Genomic DNA, 19324 nt, shown 5'->3' with positions numbered 1-19324 from the left:
TTGGCTCAATGACTATACATACGCATTCCAAAGGCTTCAACGTAACTTTTGATGTAGGTTTTGTTGCATTTTGGTTAGATTTTTATTTTTACGGCGGTTGTAAATTGAGCGCGTCAGTCACGTTTAGAATCGGTTGCTATGCGGACGAGCCGTCAAGTGTTTTGTTTGCGCTGATGTTTATTTCACAAATGATATTGAAAGTTTATACGTGTAAATGGGTTTGTAGTGTTAAATCTTCAAATTATTTTGTTCGTGTATGTTGTTCTAGTCTGTGTGTAAGTAGAACAATGACGGCCGCGAGTTACGGCGATAGTAAGCATCTAGTACTTTACTAAATACGTTTATAAAGTCTATGTTTTTGTGTTTGTTCAGTGATATTTATAAACAATGAGTTGTACAAACATTGCTGACAATGAAAACCTAGTATTGCAGGCATTAGATTTAAAGCATTATCAGTGTAGACAATACACAGAGTGTTAGGTTTGGTTAGAAAATTTCTAGTTTTGTAGTGGTTCATATTTTCATATTTATTTTCCAAACTTTATTTATAAGTATAAAAAAAATGTTTCTATGTCTTTTTGTAAAGAACTAAATGGAGTATAAGATAGAATAACTAAAAGTGAAAAAAATAAAATATTTCAATAACACCAAGTTGTATCAAAATAAAAAACTAAATGTTTTAGCTCATAAAGTTTTTGTTAATGATTTTTTTTATTTGTATAAAAACGTTAAATAAGTAATAAATGTATTATATGTATAAAGAAAATATATTTCTCTAAAAAAAACAAAAACCCAAGACATTAAACCAATAAATAAATTGGTTATGAATTTTTAACCAGACCCTTGCAGAACCAGGCATTTTCGCTCGGCATTATATGCATACCATATAGCAAAACGCTGCGGCACTCAAAGGGTTAAATAATATAAACATTAATTATGTAATGTTTAAAATTTAACACAATTGGTCTAAAATAACTACTTTACTTCTTAGTTACAAGCACCAATTTGACAAACCAGTCTACTGGAAATTTGTTTTTAATCAACTTTAAATAGACAATGACTTGTTTGGCATTTCACCATGTTTTATTAGCACACAATATGTAAACAGTATATATTAGTATGATAGTCATGCTCAACCACTCATAGGTGTGATAACTTGTCTAAGTATATGTTAGATGATTAATCAATTATTGTTTTATGTACTGTTACTTGATTCATACATACACAAACTCAAAGTTTTAATTTGTTAGGAATTCGCATGCCATTTAAAAAATTTAATTAAATATATTGAATTAAAAGCGTTGAAGGCTTTATTAGGATTATTACTAATTGAAAGGAAAATCAGCAGGTTTATCTTAAAAGCTTTCCTTCTAGAGCTTACTGATGAAAAAAAACAAGTGTAAAAATACACAAAAGTACACATAATTAGAAATTTTCTCTTTGTTAGGATTGAGAAAGAATGCAGTGCAATAAAATAGTCCAAATACGTGTGTTTTTATGAGTCTTTGTGCTTTTCAAATCAGTAAACCCTAGAAGGAAGCTTTCAAGAAAAAAAACCTGCTTGATTTTCCTAGCAATTAGCAATAATTCAATGTAGTTTTTACGTTTTTATACTTCAATACTGTCTATACAAACTTTCGAGAAACGCAAATTCCTTTGGTAATTTCTTACCAAAGGAATCACACTAAAATTTAGTAAAAATAACGAAAAATTAAAATTATTCAACTAGACTATATATAAAACTTACCATACATCAAGAATCTTCTTTTCTTCTTGTAGTGAACTTAACGATTACTATTATTGTTTAATTTTTTTTTTAATGCAAAAACTATTTATTTGCTGATCTCGTGTTTATATATTTTGTAACAATAACACGCTTCTTTTCTTTCCTCGAATCGCTATGCAGCAAAAAAAAATACAAATTAAGAAATGAAATTATCAACTATAATGATGAAAGTTCAAAATTTCCAACCAATGGCAAATGCTGAAAAACATGTAATTCAGGTTTGAAATTGACTATACTATCTTTGATGAACTTGGTAGCTGTAAAACATTTCCTTACAAATCTAGACATGAAATTAATATCTTCAATTTTTATTTCTCTCTCTCACAAATTAAAACATAAAATAAAAACTGTTGCCAGCCTTAAATAAAATAATAATTGTAGTGCTGAATGAGGGGAAATAGATAAGCATAATAAGCCAGGATTGTGCCCATAAAGTGGGGATGTATGAAAGAATATTTAAAAACAGTTAAAGTAAATTAACAATCACAGTCTAGTTTAAGAAGGGACTTACCTTTTTGGAGTATAGAAAAATTTCAACACCTTATCTAAGTTTTAACTCTTTCATTGAAACATGAATATTTGATTTCCTAAGTAGAATACACTATTAAAAAATGTAAGTATGTTGAAAAATTAATTAAAATTGGACTACACCAAAATTATTTCTTCTTGCTGTGTATTTTTATTCAATTCATAGTTACATCACTTATACAATAAACAGAATTATTTTAATTGGAGCACTACACAATAAAATTACTAATAACAAATTCTGATGAGAGTAAACTTGATTAGAATCTCACAAAATTTTAACGTATCCAATCTCAAAATAAGAAAATCTAGGCTAACACTCACCAAATGGATCAAGGAATGCAGCAATAGCTTGGCCGATGCCATTCAGATAAGCGTTAGGGTTGGACGTGGTTTGGCGAGACTCTTGGGGTTGTGGGCGATTAGGCTGAGCCTGGGAGCTTGCAGTAGGCTGAGCATTGGAGCTCGCAGTAGACTGAGCTTGGGAGCTCGCAGTAGCTTCAGCACCTCCTGCTGTGGTAGCCACACCCAGACTATTGATGAATTTCATCAGTTCACTGAAGTCGAACATGTCCGGCACCTCTGCCGCAGCGTTTTCATGCTGGGTGAAGGGGCAACGATTGGGTCCCTGTGACTCGCCTTGCATAAAACTGCGCTCCCAGCCATGGCGCCTGTGGAATTTGTGTGGCCGTCCAAACAGCTTGCGAAACACTTTCGGGTGCTGTAATAAAATGTTTAATCATATTAAATAGGTTGGTTATTAAGATAGTTCTTCTGGTTCATTTACATTAAGTGGGTAGATTTTGATAACTAAAATATTGACAATTGATTTCTTACGGCATTTACATGTAATCAATATTTAAAAACACATTCCAGATATAAAGTTCTAATAATTAAAACAAGTTTAGAAAATGTTATAAGCATTCTAAAACACTTTTATTTTTTCTGTTTGTATACAAATAATTGAGATATATACATTTTTTTAAGTTTTAACAGCTGTTTTGTTGAAATGAATTAGCATACTAAGCTGACCAACGACTGTGAGAGATATATTTATAAAATAATTATTGTACCAAGTTGGAACTTGTTTCAGCTTTTTACTTTTGCCGATTGTTGGTTGTTGAAAAATTCTTATGGGATTTCCATGTAATCAGTATCTCAAAAACCATTTGGGATATTAAAAAAATCGTTAATCAGAAAAATAAAAGGAAATGTTATAAATATTCCAGAACACTTAATATATTTACCTTAGGTCCATAAGTTATGAATTTCTTGAAGTTTAATTGGTTTTCATATTGGAACAAATGGTGTACGAAGTGACCAATGATTTAAGTTGAGATATTTATTACACATACAACTTTCAAACATGGATAGTTCTCGGCTTAGGAGGTCATGTTTAGTGATGTTATATAGTAACTTTCCATCATGCTACCATGAGGACAATTGCAATATCAGATGGAACGTTGGGAACCAAACAACACTGTAACTAGATTAATGAAATCGTTCAACTTACACTTGAGAGGTTAATAGGACTGGCCATGCGTAACATGAAGTGCTCAGAGTGTTTGCCACTGCCCTCGCATTTAGCACACAGGTCAAAGTCTGGACAAGTGACACACTTGTATCTGTAGCCAAATACCCCACCTTCACAGCCATCACAAAACACACCAGGATGTTGGACCCCCTGGCTATTGCTTCCTGAAACAAAATAATTACATGTCACAGAGTTTTAAATAAAGTTTAACTGGGTAGCTAATTTTTACAAACTAACCAGAGACTTCCAACACGATACCACTCTAATAATAATGTACTTCTTCCAAATAGTCGGCAAACCGTGAAAATATAAACTGTTTTCCTTAATCAATCCAATCTTCCAGAGATTTCTTCACTGGGTGGCTTGGTCAATCATCACCAGTTAACACTCTTGTTTGTGACTACAACATCCCCCAACAAGCCCCTTGTTTGAGTTCAACTCTTTCAATTATCTACCCGCTCCTTTAGCATTCTTGAACAATGGTGCACATTTGAGAGGAAATGCACTGTTTTATTTACCAAAAACACGATTAAATTTAACCACCAAACTGGATGGGAAACCAAATCTAATTCTAACAAAAATATGATTACAGAATTGACAGTACATATGTTAAGCATCCAACTTCCTGCATCAGCTTGTTATTAGGTGTTTTAACACATGAGAAATCATGTTTGGTCTCTTGAGTTACATGCTTACTCGTGCACCAGCTTGTTATTAGGTGTTTTAACACATGAGAAATCATGTTTGGTCTCTTGAGTTACATGTTTACTCGTTAATTTATAGGCTCTGTTATACCAAGAATTGTCATTATCAAAAACAATTTTGTAATTAATACAGCCATCTTTTAAAATAAAATAAATTAAGTTAACTACGTATTATTTAATTCAAAACAATACCAGATATGATAATCTTTAGGGAATTAATCTTTATCTTTTATACATAACTTCTTAACTGGTATAAGTTGAGAGACCTAAATAATGTAATTGGCTGAGATTTAGTGAAGCCCATCACTGAAGGGGCTGGAAAAATTAAATTTCTTTCTGTCTATCCAGATGATATCGGGAAAATAAAATGACCTATAGACTTGAAATTTTGCACAAAACTTCATTTATATATGAGCAACATTAAACTCAATTGTGCATGTCTTTTCGATGAATAATTTTATTCATGGAGTAAAAATTTTTACTCAGCCTAATAATGATTTTGTAATTTAGTTTCTTCATATACGTACTTATAGTATATTATATTGTAAATAATTATTATTAACTTGTATTTTCAATATAGCTGTTTTGGGATAATGTTCCTGTAGCTATTGTACAAAAAAATAAATAAAAAACGAAAAAAATAATAGAATGGAAAGTCAATGTAAAAAGTTGGTTACAAGATTTGATTTCAGCACACTCTTGCGTTGTGATAATCCCAGCACACCAGAACTCTTATTATTTGAAATACTAATAAACCTAATTAAAAAAAAAAAAAAAAAAAAAAAAAAAAAAAAAAATGGAACGTATCGTGTGGCAATCAATATATCTCAAGAAAAATTTCATTCGAAATTTGAGATTTTGTACAAAACTACATTTCACATAGATAAGAGTTGTTCTATGGTAGTGCATGCCCATCCATGAAATTTGGCTGAGTGTAATTTTTGTGTCAATTTATTTTCGTATACCCGAGGGACATTACGAGAATTAGATACGTTATAGTTTAGAAATTTTGTACTACAACCTCAATTAAGGCTGTTACGTGGCATTTAGTGTGGCATACTCCTAACTTGTTCCTAGCAAACAAATCCTTTGAATTATAGTTGATAACTCTTTCAATCTCAGCATATTGTACATATGGGTATTAGAATCCCACCCATATTTTACTGATAATGTACCTACCTTAATGTAATAACCTAATGTAATAACCTTATCTAAAAATTTGCATAGCATTTTCAACTACTACAGTAGGAGTCCCGCCGATCCGAACCCCGCCAATCCGAAAATCCGCCTAATCCGAACACGGCTAGGAGAAAAATATAAAATTGCTAAAAAGGCAGGAAAATAAATTAAAACCAGTTATTATATAGTAAAACGTAAGTTTTAAAAACGTAAGTTTTATTTCTCAAAGCATTTACTTACTGACATATAGAAACTGAAATTACATTTGAAACGTTAGATGATACATACATTGTACGGAATTCATACTGTTAATAAATGAAACATAGTACTGTACTGTACTGTATTTATAAATGTACAAACCCCTACGCAAGGCTTAGCAAATAATTTGTACTTTAACTTGGACACAATAAGGGATAAAAACGTAAAACAAAACACTGCAAAACCCAACACTTTCTTAAGACCTAAAGTCAGTGATCTTCTTTTGACGCAACACACTAAAAAACGACTGGACGATGCAATGTTTCGCCAACGCCGAATGAACATTACGTCATTGGGAGTAGCAGCGGCATGTTGCTCGACGTAGCGTAGAGCGAGGTCAAAGGCACTTGCAGCTGCGCTGTGTGGAACAATATCGGTAGTTTTGGGCGTCTCCCTCATCCTCAGTCATCAGCTGGGACTCCTCCTTGCACCTGTGCCACGATGTCTTCGTCTGTGTACTCCTCGAAGCCTTTGTCATCTACAGCCGTTCCCACTCATCAACACACTCCTCTTCTCTACATTTTCGCATCCCGGTATTTTTTTTTACAAAGAGGAAGAAGTTCCGCATTCATTTACCGGTGGAACAACCTCTTCAACAAACTGCAGATCAGGCCAAAGATTTTTTCCAAGATTTCTGCAGAGCTCCTACGCTTGTGTTCTCACAAGCCTCTGCCACCCAGAAAAATTACATCTTTGATCGTGATTTTCTTAAGCTTTTGGAGAATTGTGAAGTCTTCATTTTCCTCAAGCAGGCTTCGGAGCAGCTTTTTTTCCGATAATTTTTGCTTCAACGCTTGTAGAACTCCTTGGTCCATTGGTTGTATGATCGAAGTAACGTTCGGTGGTAGAAAAATGGCTTTTATATCACCAATAACCAGCTTCTAAGTCATCCGATGGGACGGAGCGTTATCTATGAGTAACAACGCTCTATCAGGCAGTCCATTTTCTTCATTGTAGGCTCTCACGTTGGGCACAAATTGTTTCTCAAACCATTCTTGAAACAAAGCACGATCCATCCAAGCTTTCTTTTGGTTTTTATAGTAAACCGTAGAGCATTCATATTCATGTTTTTAAAACATCGAGGTTTTTTGGATTTACCGATAACCATCAAAGGTATGTTATTGGTGGCGGAAGCGTTTTTGCTGCATGCTAATACGGTTAGTCGTTGCTTATCCATTTTAAATCCTGGAGCGGACTTTTCTTCTCTTGAAGCTAGGCTCTTTGTTGGCAACGCTTTGAAATTTAGCCCCGTTTCATCAGCGTTGTACACTTGCTGGGGTGAGTAGGAGGATGTAATTTCTTTTGAACTCCTGAAGATACTCTGCGGCTGCGTTGCTGTCTGCAGACATCTTTTCGCCAGTTACAGTCAGTTGCCTGATACCGTGCCTTTTTTTTTTTCCACCGATCTAAAAAACCGCAACTAGCCGAAAATGACGGATCGCCTCCCATAAGGATGTTTAGTAGAAGCGCCTTTTCTTTAATAAGAGGGCCGGTAATGGGAATGCCTTTTTGTCTCCTCTTGAGAAAAACCACAAGTAAAGTGCTTCATCGATTTTGTCATACGATGACACAGTAGTAGTTTGACGTTTTTCTAGAGTGTTTTCACTTGTAACAGAGCAAAATTGTTCGATTTTTGCCCGCTTCTTTTTCCAGTCACTGATCGTCGCTTTACCGACACCAAAATTCCAATTGGAAAGTTGAGTAGCACTTTCACCATTGTCTAGTCTTTTGAGAACTTCGAGTTTTTCCTTTTAACGTACACGAGTTGTGTGTTTACGTTTACTAGCCATAATGATATCGGATATACGCACAGAGCAGAGCAAAGAACAAAACAAAACTGCAAACCACAAACTACAGAATACACAGTAAGAGCACGTGCTGCGTGTATGGAAGATTGCACTAAACTGTCGTCTCGCCACTCGTCACCGGGGTGGGTGGTGGAGGGGATAGGGGTGAGGTAGTGGCAGTCCAATAGTTTTTGCGCGCCCACACTGTTTCAAGGTCACCGACACAACTCGCCCCGCCCACCACAGACAGGTGGCTTCTACTAGATTCATTACGCACCAAAACAATGGCACTCAGTTTCGACCACGCGATGTTTACCCGTACAAAGACAGGAAGCTGTAATATTATTATTACGTTTAATACGTACTTACTATTGTTTATTGTATTTGATTATTGTATGCATTTAATTGTTTTAAAAACCACGTAAATTGCACTTGAAAGTTGATAAATGGTACTATTTAACAAAAATCCGCCTAGTCCGAATTTCCCGTCAATCCGAACAAGGTTCGGTCCCAATTAGTTTGGATTGGCGGGACTCTACTGTATTAGTAATTCATCATTCTTTTTTATTACTTCATAAGTCAGCACCAAGATAAAAATCAAACTTAACTTTCTAATCATGACACAAAATTTAAAATTTTGGCCTTATTTAATCTTTTACGGTTTCTCATGGCTTTTGTAAAATTTTTTTGTACACATCTTTTGAACATCGGCAAACACCTATCACCAGTCTTATAATATTTTATTTAGTAGGAAATGTGTCTGTTTCATTTAGTTTTGGTATTAAAATATAAAGTAACCAAAGTATTACATAAGAAACTGCTTAGGTAACAGACTACTTGGCTGGTGCAGTATTTTCAACGGAAAGGTGAAATCCTTCTAAAGAATCTATGGTTTAAAATTCAACTGTGAAAATAATGACAATAGTTATAATTTTGTAAAAGTGTTCATTGTGTGTACTGTAACAAACACTTACACATACACATATTGGATATGTTTCTATTTATATTTTGTGATTGTTCTAAATAAGATATTGGGATCAAAGCGTTAATACACCTGACTAGTTACGATTTGAAAGTGGATAATAGGATTTCAGACATTCATCATAGTGGCATGCAAATAAAACAGTATTTTTAGAAGTGATAGCCTACACGTTTTCTTCCTTTGTTGTCAAAAAATATGACAAAGTTAAACATGTATGAAAATAAAACAACATGGGTAGAAACTCCACTAAGAAGAAACATACCGAGATTAAATATAGTGTTTAGTATACACTTATCTACTTGGTATGAGTACCACGTGTTAGTGTTGTGTAGTTATATGGTTGATCCTGGCACCAAGGTGTATGGTTGACTTTTGTAAGTACATTTAATACAACTTACGCATATTCAATGCAGAGTTTATCTATCTGTTTATTTTTGTGTGTGATTTACCTTAATGTTTTACTACACCTGAAGAAGAAAAAAATTTCAGAAGTTGTGTTCAATGCTTGCTTTACTTAACAAATAGATTTCTAACAGAGTATATGAACCAGCTTTATAAAAGAGTAGAACGTACCTTGTGCATTGTTTGACTTGAGATGGATGTACAACTTGATAGGCTGTGAGGCGGCTGTTGTCAAAGCTACTATCAGTTCCTCATCAGAGCTCAGAGTGATATAGTCATTGTCAGCATCTGCAACACAACACAAGAAAACTAGTAGATGTAGAGTTTTAGCTATAGTATTAGCAAATAATGACTGCGGCTCATGTCAAAACTACTGTGAACAAGAATGTAAAAAAAATTATTACAGCAAATGTTCAAAATTTCTCCATTCTTTGTCACTGCAAAGCTGAGCTCTTCGTAACATCGACTGTCTTACATTTTGAAGGAGTGGAGGTTTTTCTCCCATTTCTGCTGCTTAATAGTATTAATACTGTTCTGTTTTGTATCTCATCGATCTATATGTTGACGACCATTGAAGTTGTCTATTGCATGTATGCATGTTATGTTTTTTTGCTTACAGACAATAAAGGTTTATGACTTATGACTATAACTTTGGCTATTTTCATTACACTCTTTATTTGTATGAAGTGGTTTTTTTTATTTGTAATAAAGAAGAAAAATACATTTAGTTTCAGTAGCTTTGCGTTTTTCTGGCCGAATCTCAAAGCGAACACTACGTGTTGCATACAAGGCAGCTTATCACAAATTCTCAATTTTTCCTGAAACCCCAAGTGTATTGAACATAAAATGTTTGTATTCACACCCACTATCAACCCTGAAAAAATGCCCACTTTTATAATAATAACCTTGTATAATTATAAAGAAGCTTCTTGAATTTTTTTAAAAAACTAATTTTATTTTTTTACAAGATATTTTACAACACACTAAGGTAGTCTGCAGTATCCCCACCATATCAAAGCTAAACTACCCCTTTGGACAACATTCCTATTTATTGAAAATTATAGGTACCTACACACTACACTAACCACACTCGGGTGTTTTTTGTATGTTATGTCCCCTCTCAAAATCAAGGACCCTAGAGGGAAGCCAAAACTCAAGTTCCAATATGACCCTGAAGTAAAACACACTTAACCCTTTTAACCCCAGCCATTTTTCCATGGACTTGCCAGAAAGCCCATGGCGATAAGGGACCATAGTGCAGAATTGAGGGAAAATTCATCTAGTTTTCTTATTTTTGAAGATAATGTTTTAGGTTTTTGTTTTAAATTGTTCACAAATAAGTGTACTCTTAGATGTAATAGTTAAAAAGTACTTTTACAGAATGATTTGTTTTTTTTTAGCGTATTTATACATAAAATTTATTTTAATTTTTTTTATTTTTTATAGTTTGGACATACATAAACGGTAGAAAAAAAAATTGTAGCCCCTGAAAAATGAAGCAATTTTGTTGTACACATATTTCTTACTACACACACAAAATTTTAAGAACTTTCCTTGATAAATGCAGGAGATATATCCAATTAATTGTATTGCTGCATAAGCACTTCTTCATATATTTCCACATACACGTCAGTAGAAGAATACAGATATGTTTACTTGTTTTTGCACTTTTGAAATAATAACAATTGTAAAATAACACAAACTAATTAATTGTAATGGTTTGTAAGACTAAAACTTGTTTAATTTTTCAAAAAAGTAAAAGAAATAATATTTACAATATATACATTTTATGGTACTTTGGGAATGGGGTCAGATTCCGTTATATGCCCCCAACGCTTTAAACCTTTTTCAATGAACTTACAACGTTGTAAACGATGTAGTTGAGTAACAGAACTAACATTCCATTAATCAACAAGCATTTCCAGGTATTGTGATCGGTATTTTTGTCGCTGTTATCTTATCTTTCTCGAGAATGGGCGGCGGGACTCTGCAATCACTTATCTACTAGACCGCTCGACTTTGACCTCTGTCTGAGGATGGGGAGGGGTTTGCGATAAAGACAAATTCCTGTTTTATATTAACGAAATATTGTTCTACGCTAATCTAGTAATCAGTAGAAGCAAAATGTCAAATAACGATTCATGTATGGGTGTGGTCGGTATAAATCCCAAAGTGTTTATCAAAGTGTTTTTCACTCACTGGTAACTTTTCTCTACGACGTTTAGTCATGTTTTTTTACTAATAATACAATAAATCACACGAAAAACAACCGCTTTCAATCACGCAAACTAATTGAGGTTATAAGTCAGCATACAACAACAATGCAAACTGAAGTCGTCTGACAAACTGACATCGACAAATAAACTACGCTCAATGACGACGAATACGATGCCAATTGGAAGGTTTATTGTTTTTGCATGTAGGCCCGTTTCTTCACCGACTACTATACCGAAACTGATGGCATTTGGACATATTATTAGCCAGCTACATTAAAATTCTCGAGACGTCCGGTATATCGGACGTTGGGCATTTTAGCTAGACCACCTCTGTCCGATATATCGGACGCCGGGGCTAAAAGGGTTTAAAGAAGATTTCCTCAAGTGCTTGAACAGATATGAACTGACAGGAAGTGAACTTGATAAGGACACAATGAAACAAAAAAAGAAAACTTATGACCTAAAACTTAGAGAACTCAGGCGAGCAGCAGCTGCAAATGAGCACATAGCCAGCTCTGACAATAAATCTAAGGCACTCTGGAGCATCATCAGGGGAGAAAAAACAGCAAAAAAAGTCTGATGAGACACTTAGACAGCTAGAAATTGATGGAAAAATAGAAGACAGCCCGATGGCAATTGCAGAGCACTTAAACAGCTATTTCTGCCGGGTAGCAGATATCACTCTTAATCAAAATCGCAGTGCCTCTCCAAATTAATACTGTTTCCACCACAGCCCACTGCAAATATCCAACAGAACCCACAATAAAACCATGGCCCCCACCACACATAATGAGGTACTGTCTGTAATACAGACATTAAAACCTAAACTGTCATGTGGCATTGATGAAGTCCCATCAAAGGCAGTCAAGCATTGTGCAAACCAATTAGCAGCTCCACTCGTCACAATAATTAACAAATCCTTTGATAATGGTCACTTCCCTTCAAAACTAAAACTCTCAAAAGTCTACCCCAAAGCACAAGAAGGGATCAAAAACCAAACTTGAAAAATTATCGACCAATCCCTTTAATCTCTCCTTTCTCAAAAATTATAGAAAAAATTGCACTAAAAAGGATGGTACAACACTTGCAAGAACAAGAACTGCTATCAAATTGCCAACATGGATTCTTGAAGGGAAGATCCACCATCACTGCAATGACAAGCTTAGTAGAACATATCACAGACCAACTAGAAGATAATAAATTTGTCTCAGCCATCCTTTTAGACTACAGCAAAGCATTCGATTGCTTAGGGCATGATTTGATTGTGAAGAAGAAACTATCAAATTCTAGGCTTCCAAGGCAAATCAAGGCATGGGGTGGCAAGCTATCTAGCAGGATCGCAGCCAGATTGTGGAAATCCATAGAACCATAAATAATAAATCGTGTACTTTTTAGGTCCCAAATTCAGCCAATAACTAGAGGGGTGCCCCAGGGTTCAGTCTTGGGTTCCTTTCTTGTTTGTGCTGTTTACCAATGACTTTTAATGACTACATTAACCACAACAACATCCTCCCCATTATGTACGCAGATGACACTACACTTCTTCTTCAACATGACACAGCGCAGGGACTACACTCAACAATCACTACATCAACTGGAAAAGCTTTACAATACTGTCTACAAAATGACTTGGCAATCAATCCGTCAAAAACCACTCAGCTAAATTTCAGTAGAAGACATGAACAGATCCCCAGAAGTTCCCAACATCTTGGTAGAAAATCATTCTAAATTATTGGGCATGACAATAGACACCAATCTTTTCCTGGACTGAACATGCTGATACATTGAGCAAAAAACTTGGACCTGGAATTTTTGTTGTGAGAAGAATAAAGTGGATAGCTGGACAAGAGGCTGCAAAAGCAGCATACCATGCGCTGGTAGAATCACACATAAGATATGGCCTGATTATATGGGGAGGAACTTCACAACAGAACCTTGACAGAATACTGGTGCAAACAGAAAAAAAAGCTATAAGAGCACTCGCCAACCTCACTCCAACAGAGAGTTGTAGAGATGCCTTCAAATCACTGAGGATTATGACTGTCATTGCCCTTTACATTTACTCAGTAGTTGTCTACACAGGACCAGGCAGAGCTTACCACAGGAGAAAACATTCACTCCTACAACACAAGGAGAGCAGCAGACTATCATCTTCCAGCGCACCGCACCACACAATACAGCAGAAAACCATCATATATCGGACGGAAAGTTTTCAACTCACTTCCAACAAATCAGAAAATCCTCAACGGCCAACAACTGAAACGCCATCTGCAAGACTGGCTGATGGAGCGACCATTTTATTCAATTGAAGGAATATTTTGAAACAAGATGACTGAAGCAAGACCGAAACTTGAAAGGACCTATTTTCTTTGTATATAAACTTGTATCTCTTGACGAATGTACATTTCTTAAGCAAATTGTAATAAAGATTTTGATTGATTGATTGATTGTAGGAACATTACTGCATGTGTAAAACCCCTAACTACTTTAGAATACCCAATCTTAAACTCCAGGGCAAATAAATTGGCATAGAGAAGAAAGTACAAAACCTTACCTAACTACTTTTCAAGTACATGCTTCAATCTACTTTTTTTCCCCCTTGGGGCGGCCTAAGGACTAACCATTCAACCCAAAGACCTTATCCTCGGATAGTGTGGTTGGCCCACAGGGAGCAAGTGGGTGACAACCAAGTTAGGTAGGTTGTTAATATATTTAACCGAAAACACACAAGAAATGAGTCGTTGGTATACTGCGTAATTACGAAAATGATTCCAGTTAAGTGGATAGGGTGATACGACATCAAAACCAAATTTGTTACGCTGAATGTAGACTAAACTCACCTTGCCAAAAAATTACAAAATTATCATTCTGGATTGATGGAAACATTGCTTGTATTTTGCCTGTGAGGTAGACGTAACTCGTAATTGCACCTCCATCAATGCCAAATCGCCGTACTTCCACGTCTTGGCCATCTCTTTTCAAATATGCCTTAAATGACACTGATTCGGTCATGTTTGGTGGGTATGCTTGTCTAGCTGGCGGAGCCATGATATCCAGTCTACTCACTCGTTTAGTCTGCAAAATACAAAGCATGTTAAATTTTGCAAGCAACAAATAAATTTTACTAGCAATACAACAATGAAAAAGAAACATATGTAAGTTTTAGATTAACTTGTAATATTTAGATTTTACTCCTTCACACACAAAAATGTCAAAGTTTATTAAAAATTATTTACAAAGTAACACTTAGGTTAGGTTATACTAATATAAATTACTCTAGATTTAACAGCTATCATTGATAACATTGCTGTTAATTTAAACGGATTTCACAATGTAGTTGGTATTCACTGTAAATATAAAATGTTCATGTTTTTAAAACTGACGGAATTATATGTATTGCATTTTAATCCAACTTGACAAGAATAATGCACTGATAACAGCTATCAATGACAATATTGCGGTTAATTTAAAGAGATTTCAAACTCTATATTATACAACATCAACAGAGTGTATTACTAATTGTAAAGTAAGGACATTTACTTGAAAATATATTTTCACAAGTATGTGCATCCCATGGGTACATCCAATTGTATGTGCAGCCTAGTGCTTTTGGAACTTACCACACCTTCTAGTTAAATTGAAGAATGATATCTTCCAAATATAGTTTTGTTCAAAATAAAGTGTTCTTCAACACGATTCATTTTATTTTGTGCATTGCATAGAAAATACATTTTTTAGGAAAATAAACTTCTTTATAAATTGATTGATTTAAATAATATATATATCATATATATATATATATATATATATATATATATATATATATATATATAAAGATAAGCTTTGGTAGGTACTTTGGTATTATTCGGAGGTCACTAGTTTTGAGTTTTCTTATTGGGGACCTACAAAAGCTACATTATTATAAAAAATACAGACAGATGAAAGAACAACCTGTTCTTGTTTTCTACCTCCAAAAAGAAAGAGATGCCGGCGAAAAGAACACATCTCTGTCTCTATCTATTATTTGCTAGATGATATAAATAGTAGATTTTGGTCTTCGACATTAACCTACTTATATAGCCTATAACAAATAGTAGATAGGGATAGAGTGATCTTCATCTCGCTGACATCGCTTCCTTTTGGGAGGCAGAAAACAACAACCGATCATGACATGTAATCTATATATATAAAAATGAATGTTTGTATGTTTGTCCTTTATGGAATCGTGAACTATTGGACCGATCATGATGAAAATTTGTACGTATATGTATTTTTCCACGGAGAAGGTTTATAAGCTATGCCCATCCCTTTCCCGATTCAGGATTCCGCCCCACTGGTTACAGAAATACCCATAAGAAATGCATTGCAGCAAACATATGTTAACGTCTTTTCAAATTTTTAATCAGCTGTTCTTTGTAAACATATATTACACTTATAGTTTTAAAGCATAGAGTAAGCTTAAGAGAAACGACAAATTTTGTTTAAACTGTTTTTGCAATCACTGTTAAACATAGACTTTACTATCCAGATAATACAATTCAAATTTGACGTAAAAATTCACCTTTAACTGCAATATTTATTTAATATAAACCATGCTCATGCTTGATCAGAAGAGTAATGCAGATATCATAATTACTATCTTACGTTGGCTACAAATATAAAGAATGTTATAAAAATCAACCTTAGTTGTTTTTTTTTGACAGAAGTATGGTTCTCAAAACTCCGTGTGTACATATTCTCTCGATCGAGACAACAAAGCAAGCTCAATCGTGGCATCGGAGATATAACTAATTTAATCTAAAATTTATTATAGTAAAACAAAAAATTTACTAAGTAATATAAGTACTTCGGTTCTTAAGATTTGCGTGCGAAGCCGTGGGTAACAGCTAGATAGAGGCAGGAATATGGTACATATCTTCATAATACGCCCAAGAGGCTCACGATGGAACGACTATCAATTATCTCAGCAATGTTTAGAATGTGATAGAAAAAGAATAAGTGAATATAGTGTACTGTTTTCAACGGGAAATTGCGTGCGAAGCCGCGGGCAACTTTTGCAAAAAATTATTGAAATGCGCAGCAAAGCGCGCCGGGCCCGCTAGTCTACACAATAAATCATATAAGTCTGTTCTTTTTAATAATGTAGTTTTTGTAGGTCCCCAATAAGAATAACTGTTCCAAAAATAGTGTCTTCCAAATAATACCATGTGTAGTATCCATGTGAGCGCTCATAAAGGTTAACTAACTTTTTCTATTTCAGGGTGGCCACTCAAAATCTCTTTTCAAATTCCCAGTTTTCCCAATGGAAAATTTCTGATTATCTAGTCTATTTTCAAACCAAATAGACAACTGTAGTACTGTATTTAACCCTTATGCCACGTGCAACAATGACGTTTTTATCGTCACTAGCAGTATTTGCAAGAAATGCCACAAAGCTGCGGTGCTCTTCGTCGCTAGTGGTGACGATTTATCGCTATCACCTATTTTAAGCCCCTTAGTTTTTTATCTCTGTATCTTTCGATGTGTCAACACAACATTATGTATACCTAATAACTTTCCTTTTTGTGATGTTTAGAAAAAACAAGTATCGAATTCGGAAATACAAAGATAACAAATAAATACCAACACAAAGCTACCGTGGGGCAGACTGCAGCCCGGGTTAAGAAGTCTAGCGGTGGACGAATTTTCGGTACGAGACAATGATTTCGCCGGTACACAAGGTCGGTTCAGTACAATCAACAAACAAACTAAATACTTTCATCTGAACTATACTTAGTTAATTTAACTTTTGTGGGGTAGGGGGAAGCCTAAGAATACCACGTTACTTCAAAGGAAATTTACAGAGATTCAGGGAAATGAATATATTTAAAATTCCAAGACATTTTTCCTTTTTAAGTAATAGAAATGGTAGGTTATAAAATGAGCTTCCAGAATATATTACCTTTATGTAAAAATGTATGGATGTATATTTATAGAGAATATTATATTTATTTACAACTACCCAAAGCACGACGTACGGATAAAATACGAATTAGCAAAGTACGACGTACGGATAAAATACAAATTAGCGATCGTCTGTTTACTATAGAGGAGCTTAAGTCTGCGCATAGAACTATACACGCTAGTGTTGACAAATATAGACACAAAAAACCAAACTTCAATTAAAATATATTATATATAAATCACGTTATTCTGTTGCTATATATTGCTAAAAAGTTTCATACAAAAAGAACTACAAAAACATGTTTCACCATTCAGTAATTTGAGTACTGCCGACAGTTTTTGTCCATGTTGAGTGCAGACTCTCGAGGATGCACCAAAATAAATATAAAAAGAGCTAAATTGTTACTTTGGTTAACTATTTACATTTTTCAGACGGAAAGTACAAAAATGTTTTAGCAAGACTTATTTTTGGATTCGAGATTTAGCTTCTCCATATCAGTAATGTTGTGAAATCGTGATCTTTCAAGCACAGTTAAGCACTTCTGTTGGTATCAGAATCGAGTGTAAAAAGCCACAGTATCGAGTATTAGAAACGATCCATCCACAGTAAAAGTTCCAGAGACATTATAAATATTATTCACGCATATCCACGTATGTTTCCCAGAGTCCAAAATTCATGAATAATGCACACTTTTCCAGATGCTCATCATTGGTGCTAGCCCTGGTTAGAGTCCTATGAATGTATCGTGGCTCTGAATATATCCCACTAATAACGGCCAATACATAAAGAATGCATCAGTATCGTTAGATTACAGTCAAGGACTACGAAAGAAAATGACATTAACGATCCTAATGCACGTTGGACTATTTGGCTTAAACAGTTGGAATTGTCTGAACAATCGTGACATGTGCGTAGAAGTCGTTCCAGTAAATAGTTGACCGGAGAACTCACGAGATTTTCAGCCGTCGTTTAACCAATGCTACTCTGTCAAAGAAAATTGATGAACGTGGTTGATTCGATCAGCTGGCCGTCTACCGTTTGTAGACTGGCAACAACATTAAGTTACGTTTACACTGGCAAGTAAAGTTGCTAGAGAATTTGCACAACTACTGTAGCATAAAGCGAACAAGATGAGCAATTTTACTCACGAAAACTGTCGCAAGTACTTGCTACAGTTGTATCGCTGGTTGTTCCGGGAGTCAAGACAAAGTCTGTTCACACACGGCAGTGATGTCTCTCTCGGCAATATTTATAATTGAAATTTTAATAGCCGACACTGTTCCCCCGTTTCTTGTAACCAACTGCCCGACACTGGTTGCGGCAGGCGCTTATCCCCTGCCAATTCTAGACATTAAATGTTTCTCCTCACCCCTCAGCTCATTCTGTCATTACTGTGCAATAGGACGCAAACGCCCCCTTCTCGACGTTACTTGTTGTAACTAACCCACTATTTTCTTTTCCAAAAGGTATCTTATCAAGCTTTGTAAAAATCCATCTGACATTCTGGTGTACTCAAAAACCAGGCTTCACCTCTTATCAAACTTTCAGACATTATATTATTCAACGAACCGAACTATTAACCCTTTTACTGCCGACGTGCGCAATTGCGCACGTTGCGATTTGTGCGAAAATCGCCGACGTGCGCTATAAAAGCCGTCTCGTATTTGTTTTATACTGGTTTTCAATGTTGTCCAAATGCATCGAAATTCAGCTGTGTTATTCATTACCATATGGACAATACACAGAAAACAGGTTTTTATAATCTATGGAAGCCATTTTTGTTACTGAACGTCTTTGGTTATAACTCGAGTTTTGGTTTGATGAGGTTATGGTCGATCTCGTTAGTCGTGAGTTCCACTTGTGTTGTTTTCGTGTATTACACTTTATTTGACATTTAAATTTGTAAATCTACATATTTTTACGATTAATAAAATGAGTAAGAGAAGAAGATCACCTGTCAGTGAAGGGACATTGTTCAATAATCTTGTTGAAAGTGGTGTTTGCCGT

General features: G+C 34.9%; 1 protein-coding gene across 2 annotated transcripts in view; it reads right to left on the bottom strand.

Moving 5' to 3' along the window:
* The window catches only part of LOC124364718 (sequestosome-1-like), a 34472-nt gene that overhangs the window by 11043 nt on the left and 4105 nt on the right, over nt 1–19324 (bottom strand). For both annotated transcript variants that reach the window (XM_046820411.1, XM_046820412.1), the window contains exons 2-5: nt 14214–14448; nt 9329–9445; nt 3825–4009; nt 2636–3032 (exon numbers count right to left, since the gene is read on the bottom strand). In XM_046820411.1, coding sequence (XP_046676367.1) covers nt 2636–3032; nt 3825–4009; nt 9329–9445; nt 14214–14421 — 907 coding nt within the window. In that variant the 5' untranslated portion in view covers nt 14422–14448. The remainder of the gene's footprint in view (nt 1–2635; nt 3033–3824; nt 4010–9328; nt 9446–14213; nt 14449–19324) is intronic.

This window comes from Homalodisca vitripennis, chromosome 6 (genome assembly GCF_021130785.1).
Source record: "Homalodisca vitripennis isolate AUS2020 chromosome 6, UT_GWSS_2.1, whole genome shotgun sequence".
Classification (NCBI taxonomy): domain Eukaryota; kingdom Metazoa; phylum Arthropoda; class Insecta; order Hemiptera; family Cicadellidae; genus Homalodisca; species Homalodisca vitripennis.
The sequence above is the reverse complement of the archived record's forward strand: the minus strand, read 5'-3'. Positions and strand labels throughout refer to the sequence as shown.